Source organism: Danio aesculapii, chromosome 3 (genome assembly GCF_903798145.1).
Source record: "Danio aesculapii chromosome 3, fDanAes4.1, whole genome shotgun sequence".
NCBI lineage: Eukaryota > Metazoa > Chordata > Actinopteri > Cypriniformes > Danionidae > Danio > Danio aesculapii.
In genome coordinates, this window is record NC_079437.1 from 53,011,362 (window position 1) to 53,026,757 (window position 15,396).

A 15,396-nucleotide genomic window follows, 5' to 3' on the forward strand; every position below is an offset into this window, starting at 1 on the left:
TTTGTGCAGTAGACTAACGGAAAAAAAATATATAGCTTAAAGAGGCTAATAATTTTGTCCTTAAAATGGATTTAAAAAAATTAAAAACTGCTTTTATTCTAAGAAAAAATATTATCAGACATACTGTGAACATTTCCTTGCTCTGTTAAACATAATTTGGAAATTATTTAACAGAAAAAAAAAAAAATCAAAAAGGGGCTAATAATTCAGACTTTAACTATATTCATAAAAAAGTAAATACTGTTCTTTGAGCTTTCTATTCATTGAAGGATCTATCATTAAATAAACAAACAAATAATGGTTTCCACTAAATATATTGAGTATGCTGAATATATATTGAGCAGCACAACACTTATAATATTAATGAGAAATAGTTTAACATCAAAACAGTTACTCATATATCGAAATTTAAAACATTTATTTTTAAATTGTAAACATGTCACAACGTTACCATGTTTAGATCCAAACAAAACAAACTAATAAATAAATAAATAAATAAATATCTTACCAACCCCTTACTTTTGAATAATAGTGTATGCTTCTCAGTGTTAAATTTGGGGTTAGGGGACAATATTTATAAGTTATAAGCTATATAAAATATTTCTACACTATATAAGTGTAAAGAGTTGTCATAAAGTAACAAATATCTTTGCACACCAATTTATTTTTCCTGTATATGCCAATAAAATGTCCTTTGGGGTGAGACAGATAACCTTAACATTTGAGATATGAAGAGTTCAGATGCAAAATATTCTAATTGCATCTCCTAAAATTAGCATTTTTCTCACACTTCTATGTATAATTTGAGTCATTTCCCTTTTATGCCAATTAATATATTATTTTCATTGCCTTTAATGTGAAATAAGTGAACATAAATAAAAGGAGTCTCAGAAAAAGGCTCAATTTAAAAGAAAATTTCAGATGGCACTTTGGTTTTTGCATCTGAACTCTTCATATTTTCTCTGATAATATTTAATAACAAATTTAATACTGATTGAGAAAGGTTTTGTTTTGTTTTTTGCAGTGAATCATATTTATCTGCATTGTGTACGTGGCCTCGCAAAACTGCCTCATGTACAGAAATCCTGTTTCATTTGTAGCATTAGTTAAAATTCCTTAAGTAAACATCTGCTTATTTCAATGTTCAAGTCATAATCTAGCGCTCAGATACGCATTTGAATTCAATTCAACTGAGAAATGTTTCTTTCAAAATAGACCCTTCTACTACTAAAATCTATGAACAATAAGCTCCACCAGAGAGGGCTTCGACATCAAAACAGCACAGTAGAGTGCTGAACAGTGATAAAATACTGATCTTTAAACATTTTTTTCTTCTTTTTAAGGACAACAGTGAAAAATACATTTAAAAGAGTTTGCATTTGAAGAGTAAACATAGTACAACAGGTAAAAAAAGACCACCATCAGAAATACGTGCACTACATTGGACACATTACTCTTCCTCCATTGACTTCTCGATCTCTTTCAGCTTGCGCACAAACTCTTGAGCCTCTCTGTCTCCCATTCTTGCCTCCAGCATCTTCATGATGGGCTTCTCTGTGTAAAAAAGAACAAACGAAGTCAGAAATGAATCCATCAGAGCGGACACAACAATAATGTTGAGGTGGCAGACCTCTCGATAGGGAATGACACGTGTAATTGGAAATCCTTTCAAGAGGACAGGCTGCAACACACACCAAGCACCGAGCGATGCTGACAAAACAATGAAATCTTACCAGTGCTATTCTTTCGTGCTCTCTTTCAAACTTGGAATGATCAGTAATCTCATTGTAACAATAGTCACATTTCAAATCTACAGTAATATTATGCATTATTCAAGTTCCTGGATAGAAACTTCGTGCCATTTGTGTTTATGCTTACTTCTGATTGGTATTGTTATTAAAATATTTTCATGATCTCTTGTAGTCTTTCTGTTGATTAAAGTATTTATTTTTGCAACATTGCCAACTAGCAGTCCCCAAAGTATTAGGTGTATTTGGTTATTTGGTATTAGGTTATTTGATGCCGTTTTTGTCTACAAACGCTCCATGTCCACATTATTGTTTTTAATTCAAGAGTTCACACTTAGCTGATGATTGATTATGAAGAGTGTTTGGCATGCTGTCCCGGGAGACAGTCCTGAGCTCATAAGATCCTCGAACCCTGGGCTTCCTTCTGTTTGCAGGCCGAGAGGGGAGTTTGAGCTCAGGTTGATCTCGAGAACTCTCCTACTAATTTATGGCTGATGACAAATTAGGGATTGCTATGGAGAGATATACTGCTGACTGAGAGTACATCTGTGGTGCCAATTAGGTTTGATCAATCCACACGTTGCATGTCTTTGGATGGTGGGAGAAAACTGGGGAACCCGCGGAAAACCCATGCGAGCATGGAGAGAACATGTAAACTCCACACAGAAACATCAACTGGCCCGGTAAGGACTTGAACCAGTGGCATCCTTGCTTTGAGGCAACAGTGCTAACCACTGGGCCACCGTGCCACCCAGTAGGGGTGGAGGAACAGGGGTGGAACTGGGGATTATTCAAGATGAAGATAACTGAGGTAAGAAACTCTGATTATTTATGTTGACTTAGCAATCATCTAATGTTGATGATGGTGAATCATGTGTTAGCTAAAGTGGGACCAGCTGTGGTCAATCATAAGCATGTGATCCTCTCGAAATTAGTTTAGAAATAAACTTCTCTTATTTCTATCATCCACACTAAAACAACTGCGAACGTTTTTGTTCATGTGTTGCGCATGGACGTAAGACGCTGTTACCTGCGTCATATCCACCTGGTGTTAATTTACGTTTTTTTTTTTTTTAAACGTTGCTGCAAAATGTCACAACTACCATCTGTTTCCGCCGCTGAACAACAGCTCCCAATAAACATTTTGTGTCCTTTGAAGAGAGGCAATATGGAGCATGTACAAACTGACATTAATCTTTAATAAAGCTGCCAAAACATCTCCTTTACAATGGTCGTCCACCACGTTAGCTTAATTGGTCACATGACTAAAATGTGTCGTTTTCGAATTTTTGCAGCGCAAAAACGACATTTTCAAATTTACTTCAAAAAGCGCTTTTTAAAGATATGTTTTCCCTTCCTAAAGATGCAGTATGGAAGGTCACAATGGTCACAATAAAATAAATTGCATTTTTAAACAAAAGCATATTAGTGTAGACATGGCCTTAGTGGATTGTATGCTTAAAAGGGTGAGTTCAGCCATATAGGAAAAGTATGTTATTAATTACTCACCCTCATGTCAATCACCCTAGACCTTTGTTCATCTTTTGAACACAACTTAAGATATTCTAGGAGAATTCGAAGAGCTCTCTCATCCTCTATAAACAGCAACAGTCTTGAGACATTCAAAGTCCAGAAAAGGAACAAAAAACATTGTCGAAACATTTGTATGATTACAGTTGAACCACTGAAGAAATAGTTCACATTTTGAGAATGTTGAACTTTAAACATCTCAAGAAGATTGCTGTCTATGGGGGATGAGAGAGCTCTCGGATTTCATCTAAAATATCTTAATTTGTGTTCTGAAAATATTTGGGTATATATAAGCTTTTAATATCTGCTAACACTTTATATCTAATTCCCTCAACCTGACAATTTCTGACTAGAAATCTAATTATTCTCCCAACCCTAAGACTTTTGGTAATGATGATTTGACTTTCAGTGGTGTGACAATTCAAAAATCAATGTGGAAAACTGAGCATAATTAAATCAAGTCACATTTATGTACAGGGACTACCAATTTATTAGCCCATATTGACATTAATTTATTAGCCCATATTGATATGGCATCACACAGTTGAGTTACCCAATGGATCCATGCTTTCATGTTGTTCTATTTGAATCCTGCAGCAGAAATCAATGTGTGAAGTGCTTTTTCAGAACATTTTGTTGGCAAAGGTGTTATACTCTAGTTGGTTTCCCATTCAATAGTGCCTGTGCAGTTAATTTATTGCAGCGCACCCAAAGATTTTCTCACACTTAAGTGGTTCTGGGCTTTTAAATTGAATGCATTTGCTTTCTTCTGTTGAACATTAAACAAATTTTGGAAAAAAGCAGCTATTGACAGCCATAGTAGGAACAAAATATGCTATGGAAGTATATTTTGAAATATTGCATAAAAAATTACTAGAATAGGTAAGATGTGCATTTATTTTGAAAATGTGCATAAAAAATGGAAATAGACTATAATGGAAATAAATAAGTAAACACCAGAATAAAGTTCAGCTTGAACATCAAAAAAAGTCATGTGATTTTGTTTTAAGAGATCATTTAATGCCCACTCAAAAATGGGCACGATGGGTTAGCATTAATGGACAAACCAGCAAACCAACAGCATTCAAAAACATCGGAAATGTTGTTTTTGGTCAAATCCCTCAGCCAAAGTACATAATCACAGTTGTTTGCTATTATTATTTCCCAGAACTGTCTTAAGTGTGCTCTCAAAAAGAGGTTGTGCTCTTCCAAAATCCAGTTATGACATTCATTGCATTTCTTCTCCATCATCTTCTCAGACACAAACAATTTATTATATAAAAAAGGGCCAAAGTGACTTTTAGTGCAGCAAATTTCCTTTTTCTTTTTGATATTTTGTACTGGTGGGCCACATGTTGGCTCAGTGTTTAGCACTGTTGCCTCACAGCAGGTACACTGAAAAAAGTGTTGCATGCAAAACTGTTGCAAACAATTTATTTGTGTTGAATTTAAACAAACAAATTAAATTGAGCAATGTTCAACTTAATTTGTTTAAATTCAGCCCAAATAAATTGTTTACAACCACTCAACGTAAAAAAAATGGAGTAAATCCAAGGAATCATCTTTAAATAATTTTTTAGGGTAGGTCACTGGTTCGAGTCCCGGCTGGGTCAGTTGGCAGTTCTGGGTGAGTTTGCATGTTCTCCCCGTGTTCACGTGTGTTACCTCTAGGTGCTCCAGTTTTCCCACAAGTCCAAAGACATGATCTATAGGTGAATTGAATACACTAAATTGGCCGTAGTGTATGTGTGTGAATTAGAGTGTATGGATGTTTCCCAGTACTGGGTTGCAGCTGGAAGGGCATCCGATGTGTTGGACAAGTTTGATGAGTTCATTTCAGTGTGGTGACTCCTGATGAATAAAGGGACTAAGCCGAAGGTAAAATTAATGAACAAACGAATGTTGTACTGGTCAATCAGGAAGTGACGATTTTGGCTTTGACTCATTAAATGGAAATGGTGCTTTATTCACAAATGTTTTTTGTGATATTTCAGTTTTGCGCATAAATCTATTTCACATCTTGGATGGAAACATAGTCAATGGCTGTTTTTTTCCTTACATTCTTCAGTATATCTTTATTTGTGTTCAAAATACGATAGAAACAATTGGAGGACGAGTAAAATAATGACAGAATTTTCATTTTTGGCTAAGCTATCTCTTTAATATTGTTAAATAGTAGTTACCTTTTAAACAAAGCATGGTTATATGTACTTGTGAAGTACATATATAACTAACTTACAGTTTACATTTGTTTTCTTAAGGTGCGGTCACACTTGACTTTTCCTCCCATAGACTTCCATTCAAACGCACGCAAATGCGTCAGACCGGAAACGCGGGCTCATGCGTTAAGTTTCGCAGGTTGCAGCAGTGCAAAGTTCGAAGATCAAAACAGGACCTCTCTGGACAGAAAATAAAAATATTGAGCAATCGCTCGCTTTAATAATGTCTAATCATCTTGTTTAATCCCGCCCCTTTTCGCAGCGCTGCACGACAGAATTTCGCACACACAAAGCCCGGTGTGACCGTAGCTTAAGGTGTGTGTTGAAAACTGATTGGTTTGCGAGACGAGAATGCTAATGTTAATGTAAAAAAAAACAACACAGCACATTTGCATTCAGACTCTTCATTATAGCTGTACCACTGATTGTGTAAGTCAAACTATTTCCTATTTCTTTCCTCATTTTATAAGTCCTAACACATCCATTTTATTCAGATCGAAATCACTTGACTGGCGTAATCATATCATAAGTAGACATTTCCCAGAAGGACTCGAAGGTACCACTAGCATCAACCCTAATCAAACACATCTAATTCAGCTAATAAAACTCTTCAGGATCACTAGAAAATTACAGAGAAAGCCTGATATATATACTCTACAGCGAGGTACATTGGGTCTCCAGAAACAGAATAATCTTGATTTAAAGGCAATTTTGTGGCTACTCCAAGTGAAGTTTATTTATAAACTAATTTCGAGAGGATCACGTGCTTATGATTGCTTGCAGCTGGTCCCACATTATCCAATTTATGATTCACCAATCAGACGATTCCTAAGCCACTATGAATACCCTAAGTTCCATATAAAGCTGCGGTCACACTAGAGTTTGAGCTTGCAAAGTTCTGTCGTGCGGCGCTGCAAAAAGGGGCGGGATTAAACAAGATGATTAGACATTGAAAAAGTAAGCGATTGGTCCATGCGTTAAATTTCTGTCCTGAGATGTCATGTTTTGATCTTTGATTGGTCTCACGCAGTCAAGTGATGCGATTTCACAGGTCAGAATTCACCTAGCTTGAATCTTGCACCTCAGCGACCTGCGAAACTTGACGCATTTCTGGTCTGACGCATTCGCTTGCGTATGAAAGGAAGTCTATGGGGAGAAAAGTCCAGTGTGACCGCAGCTTAACAGCCATCTTCATTTTGAAGAATACCCCCTTCCACCCCTACTCCTCCTTCTTTCCTAGATGGGTGGCACGGTGGCCCAGTGGTTAGCACTGTTGCCTCACAGGCAAGAGAACGTCACAGGTTCTAGTCCTTAGCAAGCCAGCTGACGTTTCTGTGCAGTTTACACATTCTCCCCTGCTCATGTAACAGGGTTAAAAGAATGTGTTATTTTGTTTATTTTACAGTTGTTGGGAGACCTCTTGTGGTAACAGCGTGTAATTGGTCTTTTCACCTTTCACCTGCACAGCCGCACCTCCAGCAGAGATGGTTGTTGAATGCAGAGAGGCGATGGGTAAAATGTGCTCCGGCGAAATGTGACAAATTCTGCATTGTAACACATTAATATCACATACAAGCCAAATATGAACATTAAGTGATGTTTTGTATCGAGTGATTGCTGTGTGTGACCAACTTTTTGTGGTTTAATTTGCTCATGATATGTGTAGCTGAAATAACAATGTTGATATGAGCAGGGGTGAATTCTTACTTTTTGTTTGTTTTTTTTAGATGCATGTTTAAATGCATACTGTTGCCAAAGGATGGAGATATATATATTTCTGTTCAGGTATGTTGAATTTTTGTATAATGATGTTTTATTAAGATAACTTTGTGGCAACACTCTTGTGTGGTGATTTGTGCCTCAAGCAGAGATGGTTGCTGAATGCAGAAAGGTGATGCATGTTTAAGTGCATACTGTTGCCAGAGGATTTATATTTCTGTTACAGAATAAACAACGCATAACACAGTTCTCTGTGTCCGCCTGAGTGATTTGTGTCATCGGGGAGAGAAGAGTTACACTCACACGGGTTTCTCCCGGGTTCCCCGGTTTCCTCCCACCATCCAAAAACATGCAACTTAAGTTAACTGACTAATCCAAATCGGCACCATAGACATGCACCTAGCAAGTAATTATCTCTTAAGACCAATCACTATGTTCAATAGCTACTACAGCAGGAGATTTCTCGAGATCTACCTGTGCTCAAACTCCCATCTTGCCTTGCAAATGGGAGGGAGCCCTGAGCTCAAGGATCTTATGAGCTCAGGGCTCTCTCCCAGGACAGCATGCCAAACAAACTTTATAATCAATCATCAGTTTGATGTGTGAACTCTTGAAAGGAGGAATGTCATAAAAAGGGCAGATTAGCATACCGCTTGGTTTTTGACGGGACAAGTGCAGGATGACAGGTTGAAGGGTCTTTCCAGCAGGTGTGGCACTCGGTCTGCCCGGCCAGCAAAAGTCACTCAGTGGAGCCACCGCCTCGCCAGCGAAATCATTAGTTGATAACCAATCATAGTCCATCACAGTGAAGGTCAGACAGGCACACCTGTGCCTGTACTGCTCTGGGCTGACATGACTGTGAAGAAGCAAACGGGGTCAACGGGCTGTTTGGGGTGCTGGGACTAAATAGCAAGTTTTCCGGAAGGCAAATGATCTGGTACTCACAAGTAAAAAAGCTCATCAAAAACAGGGTGCAGGGTTTTGAGCTTTACTTGGGTGCGCTGACTGCGAGCAGTGGGGAACAGATGGTGAGGACACAGCTCCACGATGACAAATGGGTCGCTGAGACCTGGGAAAGCGGACGTTTGAAGACAAATCCAATAATGAAAAACAGCAGAAGAATATAGTGCAATGGTCTCAAACTCAATTCCTGGAGGGCCGCAGCTCTGCATAATTTAGCTTCAACCTCCTCCAACTCACACCTGCTTAATAGTCCATAGTAGTCTTAAGCAGCTTGATTAGTTGGATCAGCTGTGTTTGATTAGAGATGGAGCAAAACTGTGCAGAGCTGAGGTCCTCCAGCAATTGAGTTTGAGACCTACAGTATACAATGCAATGCCACTATGAATGGTCAAAATATGCAGGTGTAAGGAAATCCAATTGCAAGCAAGTCACCACCCAGAGCGACAGGCAGCTACGAAGTCGCTGCCAGTGTGAATGAGGCATTAGTATTATATGCTGATGTTCTGCTGCAACATCGCAGAAATAATAAACAAATTTTTAAATTAGAATTTTTTTTTGGTTAGGACAAAAACTCCAGTGTTAGGCATGCATTTAAGATTGTAATAGTGAAATTCACAGAAACGTTAAAAATTTTGCAGATATTTAAATTCCTTAACATATTGTCTAAACCAGAGGTTTCCAAACCCAGTCCTGGATAGCTACTGTCCTGCATAGTTTAGCTCCAACTTCAAAATGCCTGGCTGGAATATTTTAGTACCTAGAAAGAGCTTGATTCGCTCACTCAGGTGTCTCTAATTGGGGTTGGAACTAAATTAAGTAGGACACCGGCCCTCCAGGACCGTTTTTTGGACACCCCTGGTATAAACTCATTCAAATAAAATACATTTACACTTTAAATAGCTTAAAATCACTCTATGCATAATAAAATTATAATGTATATTGTAATAAGTTCTTTTTTTTAATAATATTAATTAAAAAAAATATTTAATAATAGTAATAATAATTTAATTTAATTAAAACTGCTTTTATTCAAGCCAAAATAAAACAAATAAGACTTTCTCCAGATGAAAAAATATTAGACATACTGTAAAAATGTCCTTGCTCTGTTAAACATAATTTGGGAAATATTTAAAAAAGAAAAAATAAATTCAAAGGGGGCTAATAATTCTGACTTCAACTGTAGGTGCAGAGGTAAATATTAAAATGAGGGGGCATGCATAATTAAATAAACATAAACACTACATACACAAACACATGCAGTGCTGCCTTGCAAATGAATGTGACCAGGGTTTACCGTTAGCATCCAGGGCTATGAGATCAGCTGCGTGCAGTATCTCCACGGTGAGTCTTTGCTCAGGGGCATCATAGTAGCATTTCACACTGATACGACCAAAGCGACTGTGCTTTAGGATTCTCTGTAAAGCAAATGTGCATCTGTTAAAGATTATTATCTATAGCACATAACACACAAGAACAAATAGCACATTTGCCAGAGTAAAGGCACCATAGACACCCCCCTGGTTTGATTGTGCCAAATTATACATAAGTAACAAAATGATGCTACTTTCTGAGACTGAACAATTTGTAAAATCAGCATGTATTTTTCATGTATAAGTTGATTTTAGATAATGCTGACTTCAAGTCATATCTGAATGTGTGTATTTATGTTACAAGGATGACACCACAAAGTTGTCAGGCTTTCATTTTCATTTTCTATGCTTTCATTTTTCATTTTCTATAGTTTAAACTTGCCAGAAAACTCTACTCAATTAGCTTATTAATAGGGCTATTTGGGCAAAACAAACACTACACTTCACATCATTCTCTGTGACAACACATATTTGAACAGAAGTCTATTAAACATTTTTTCTTTTCTCTGTTAGACATAAGAACTGAATGATTAGCTTAGCAACATGCTAACATCAACAATAAGGCATGTGTGGATCATATAACTGTGCTTGAATCTCTCAAAACACACTCACGTTTCATTTGAGATTATGTAACTAGAAATTTTTTGCTTTTTGCCATACATATTAATTTATTATATTATTTATATATAATTCTTATTTAAAGGTAATAAAATAAGATAATTAATATTTTTAAAACTCTGTGGCATTGTTTTCTTCCAACCCAGGCTCATTCTGAAAACGTAGTCTCGGGGACGTTTCTGGAGACCGCGAGATACGTAGCCGGGGGTACGTCCGGCTGCATTTCATTTTTTTAAGCGAACGCTGCGGGGCGGTGTGATGCCATTCCTTTCGGAGCTTGCCGGCCGGCCGCTCGCCTCCGTGTGGAGGGCTTTCCCGCTGCAACCAGTTTGTCCGGTTAGCTCTTCGTGTACTTTGGCGGACTCGAGGCGCAGGGAGGGGCTGACCACGACGACGACCGAGTTCGAGTCCGGGGAAGAGCGGTTCCAGAAATCAGGTTAGAAAACAAAATCCAAAAAATGAAGTGAACAAGTTCGTCACAGGGTGAGGATGTACTCAAAATCTGAAAACGTGGTAAAAATCAGACGAGGGCTTTTCTTTTTCTGGACGGCTTTTGTGAATCGTCATTGGTTGGGTTTAGGGACGGAGGAGGGTGGGTCAGCCGATTGGCCGGTCGCACGGTCAATCATTCTGTCGTCCAGGCAGACAGGCTGAAGGTCGTTCGACAGCGGCCTCTAGCGGGTTTACGCGAGGACGGCGCGGGAGAAAGCGCGCACAGCGGCCTCTCGCGGATTCGCGAAAACAAAAACTGCAAAAATACGTACCTCCCGGGACGTATCTCGCGGTCTCCAGAAACGTCCCCGGGACTACGTTCTCAGAATGAGCCTGGGTTGTTTTCTTGACATATAAGCACATTCAAACTTGCAGAGCATCAGGGAAATGTATTTTTGAGATTGTAATTATGCTCATTTACAATTCTTATTAGATTATCAGTCCTCTAATTCATTTTCATATTCATATTTGGTGAAAAAATAGAATAGAACTAATACTACTGACATCAATCCTACAGTAATACTGCTGACATAGCACAATTTTTTGAACTTCAGACGAAAATCTAGTTTTATTGTCATAAAACAATTAGGTTACAATGAAAAAATGTTCCAAAAATTACAAAACAAGTGTAACAGCCAGAAATTATCACCCCTTTTCTTCAATTATGTGGTTAAATAAGAACATACAGTGTGTGCTAAATTATTATCCATGTAATTTAGCCCAAACACAAGTAACAATCTTGATAACTACTAATTAGTTCATATATAATCATGAATAAGTAATGTATACTTGTTAATGACATTTCCGAGTAAAAAAATTAAGACGTAACTTACAGCTAAAATCAAAAATTATTATACCCACTGTTATGATTATTAGATCGCTAATGGACTACAAAACCGCCATTTATGGACTACAAGATCCAGTCATGCACCACACACACACAACCGGATCCTGGTCATGACTGATAGCATATACATAGCCGGAGGATTGTCATAGACTGATTACATGGACTATAAAAACAGCACAAACACACACATTGCTGCTGAGTCTTGTTGAACTGTTAACATTACGACAGTTTCCCTTGCCTTGTCCTGCCATGGTTTAAACCATTGTTTTGTTTATTTGTTTATTCCTGTCTGCTGCCTGCTTTTTTTGAACATCTGCCTGTTTATCGACCATGACTCTGGACTGCCAGTGTATATCTGCCCCTGTGTTGACCGCTGCTTGCCTGACCATCTCTGTATAGTAAACCCATGCGTTTGGATCCATACTCCCTGTTGCTAGTGTCTCCCCTGTTACACTCACAAATACAATGTAATACTACTTTTTTTTAAACTAGAGCCTACTTGGAGTATCTTGAAGTAAAAAGTCAACACAGAACTTTTCTAACGATGTTAATAAAGTTGCTGTCTTTAAAGAGCAGTTTAGATAAGAAATTTATGAGGTTTCATTTCAGTTTTGCAACATGCTTGTTATGCAGACATCTGCCCCGTAGGCAGCAAGGGAGCTTAGCAGGATTTTAGGCACAGTCAGAGACTGTGAAATCCTGTGCAGTGCAAAGAACGCTTAGTCAAAGAGGAAATGACTGATGTAAACTTTTAATCATCAGAGGAAGGAATAGTATTTGTGACGTCTTAGCTCCTAATCAACACCTCCTCTCTCCGCGGGGCTTGAGCTAAAAGCTGTGGCGGCCCAGCAGGACTCCTACCCACCTGCTGGGAGATTTTCTCCAGGAAATACTGTTCGATCAGCTCAAAGGAGGAGCATTTGTTCAGACGCAGCTCCTCATCCAGGCCCTAAAGAAAAGGAAGGAGAGAAGTAAGGGAGATGAAGCCATGCTCATTCATTTGGTCAGATACATTGGTCTTAGTACAGATTACCTTATAGTCTCCACTTTTAAGGTCTTCCAAGAGCAGTCCTTCTCCATCAGCGTGGAAGAACCGCACAAGTGTCTGCACTCACGAAAAAAAAAGTCATCATGATCACTACCATACTGTCAGTCAATACTAGTCATCTTCTATTATAAGTTGTTATTTTCTTAAGCATTTCTTGTCTATTAAGAAAACACTACTCAATTAGCTTGTTAATAGGATTACGCTGGCTAAACAAACTACATTTCACGTCATACTCTGTGACAACAAAAATGTTCAAATAAATACATGCAGTACATAAATCTTAATGAAAAATGTGATGTTCTTTTCTCAGCCAAATATTAGAACTCAATAATTAGCATAGCAACATGCTAACGTCAACTATGAGGCATGTGTGGATAATATCAAAGACTATAGACTACACAAGTTGTGTTAATTTAATAGTTTTTAATGGGGAAAAGTGTAACAGTCAATATGGTGAATGAAGCCCCGCCTACTTGTACAGAAGCTAATCATCGATCGCTTCTCCGGGGAGAAGCTTGGACCAGACGTCTGCCTTTATGCCAGTTTGTTGGTCAACAAACTCACTGGAATCTAAGTGAATACTTGCTTGACACAGATAAGAAATATATCCAAATAAATCTTGAAATCTGTACTTTTAAACGAACCAATTTCATTTAATTGTAAATTTTTTGGTTTTGTAATCTGTATGAAATGAATGTGAGGTACAGTCCGACCTGTCAAACACACTTCACATGACAGCAATTACTCAAACGCCCACAAGCTCGTGAACAAAGAGTCGCTGTCATTCTGGAGGAGATTCTCCATCAAGACCAAGTTGTGAATTACTTCAGAAGACCAGCGTGATCTGCGATCATTATCCAGAGGATGATAATGTGTAGAACAGTCATAAATGAGGTTGGTGTTGTTATCTTGTTCATTTCAAGTGTGCATGCGTGTTAGCTTGGATTATTATGATTAACTTAAAAATATACTGATTTTGTTTGATTCGTACGTTTAGAGACTAAACTTATGAGACAATTGTTTAATTTCATTGATGGTTCTAAATATTTAATGTAATCGTAAGCTTGGCAAACAGTTTTGGAAAATTTGATGTTTCATCTTTCAGACATGCCTGACCATACCGCCCAATAGGCGTTTCAAAAATGGCCGCAGAGTGAAATGACTTGCCTTAAAGGGACTTTGATAATATGACTCTCAATCTCAATCTCTCAAAAACACATTCACATTTCATTTCCAATTACATATACAAATTGTTTGCTTCTGCCATGAATATTAAGTCTATTTTTAGATTTTTATGTTTACAGCATTATTTTCTTGACAATTAAGCATATTCAAACCTACAGTGGTGAATACAAGATGTATTTTTGAGTTTTAATCATTCTCAATGATAATTCTAACTAGATTCTCATCACTGTAATACATTTGTAGTATAAATACAGTATTCACTTGTTTCTTGTGTTTTCTTTGAATGTCTGGACATCAGAACCCTACTGAAAATAAACAGCTTAAACCAGCCTAGGCTGGTTGGCTGGTTTTAGCTGGTCCACCAGCCTGGTTTTAGAGGGGTTTTGGCTATTTCCAGGCTGGTTTCCGGCCATTTCCAGCCTGGTTGTAGCTGGTCAGGCTGGAAGATGACCAGCTAAAACCAGCTTGACCAGCCTAGCCAGGCTGGGAGCCCAGCCAAAACCAACTATGTCCAGCTTAAACCAGGCTGGTCAAAGGAAAACTTGCACAGACTTTCTTTAAACGCTCCTACAGTCTGACTTGTTGTGCTAACAGACCAACTAAATGGCGTACAACATGCTCAGCCCACACACTCACTCAGCATTCATACGTGTAAATCTGTGGTGTGTTCCTGCCAGTTCCTCTCTGTTGGAATACTGGAAATCCCATATTGACATGCTGCCGGGGACATCCTCTATTCTCCACTGAGCTAGGGCCAAAATCTGATGTGCTCCTGACGGTGTTTGGCATAATGCTGTAAAACCATGAATATGAATATAGGCTAAGGGAACCCGGACACAAGGATTGCCGTGCTATACAATGAGTTCTTATAATACAGTGGCAGCTGGCAAAGCACATGGTAATTTTAGCACCATGTTCTAGCTAATTTAACTAATCTAGTACTCCTTTTCCCCAGTAATGGTGCTGGAACTCAGCCAGGGCTGATTCATCTGTTTGACCATTTTTGAACACATTTGTTTGCATCTGTCATGTGTCTCCTAGCAACAAGAAGGATGAGTTCATGTCAGTTTGATGTGTTCGAGACTGACTTGAATGTCTGGTAGGCTGTAATTCTCAGTTGTTTAGTGAATAATCTAGTTTGTCTCTGTAACCATTCACAAGTTCATGGGTAAAGAGGGTGTAAAGAGTATGCATATCCGTCTTGGTGTCCTCTGGGAGGGCAGATCACATGAATTTGTCACAATTTCGGCACGATTTCTTTGACGTAGGGTGTCGAGGGGATTCGTAAACGACAAATGGGCATCGTGACACAAGATTCAATCGTTTCTTCTTATGTAATGTGGCATAGTTCAATACAACTGATACTATGCCTGCGACGCCTCACAACACCATCACAGAAAGTCTAGAAAGTTTTATTTTTACTTGTTCTTACGACGAGTTTCATCATGTGGGTGACAATGTGCAATAAGAGCACATCATTTCTTGGTTATATCAGTGGGTTCTGCCGTTATTGCGCTGGTCAGGTAAACAAAAAATAGCCTGCATATTTACTTATGGGTGGGTCATGGGTGGATAAGATCAATCATTGGTTATGCAAACTTTAACTGCCTTTTTTAAAATATCAAGGTGTTTTAAGCAATTTTATCTGACAGACTGG

General features: G+C 38.2%; 1 protein-coding gene across 1 annotated transcript in view; it reads right to left on the reverse strand.

Moving 5' to 3' along the window:
* Positions 1 to 901: 901 nt before the first annotated feature.
* Positions 902 to 15,396, reverse strand: part of baiap3 (BAI1 associated protein 3) — a 123,093-nt gene continuing 108,598 nt past the window's right edge. Inside the window, exons 29-34 of the mRNA XM_056454231.1 lie at positions 12,540 to 12,611; positions 12,372 to 12,455; positions 9,474 to 9,594; positions 8,162 to 8,285; positions 7,867 to 8,072; positions 902 to 1,554 (exon numbers count right to left, since the gene is read on the reverse strand). Of these exons, the coding sequence (XP_056310206.1) occupies positions 1,451 to 1,554; positions 7,867 to 8,072; positions 8,162 to 8,285; positions 9,474 to 9,594; positions 12,372 to 12,455; positions 12,540 to 12,611 (711 nt within the window). The 3' untranslated portion in view covers positions 902 to 1,450. The remainder of the gene's footprint in view (positions 1,555 to 7,866; positions 8,073 to 8,161; positions 8,286 to 9,473; positions 9,595 to 12,371; positions 12,456 to 12,539; positions 12,612 to 15,396) is intronic.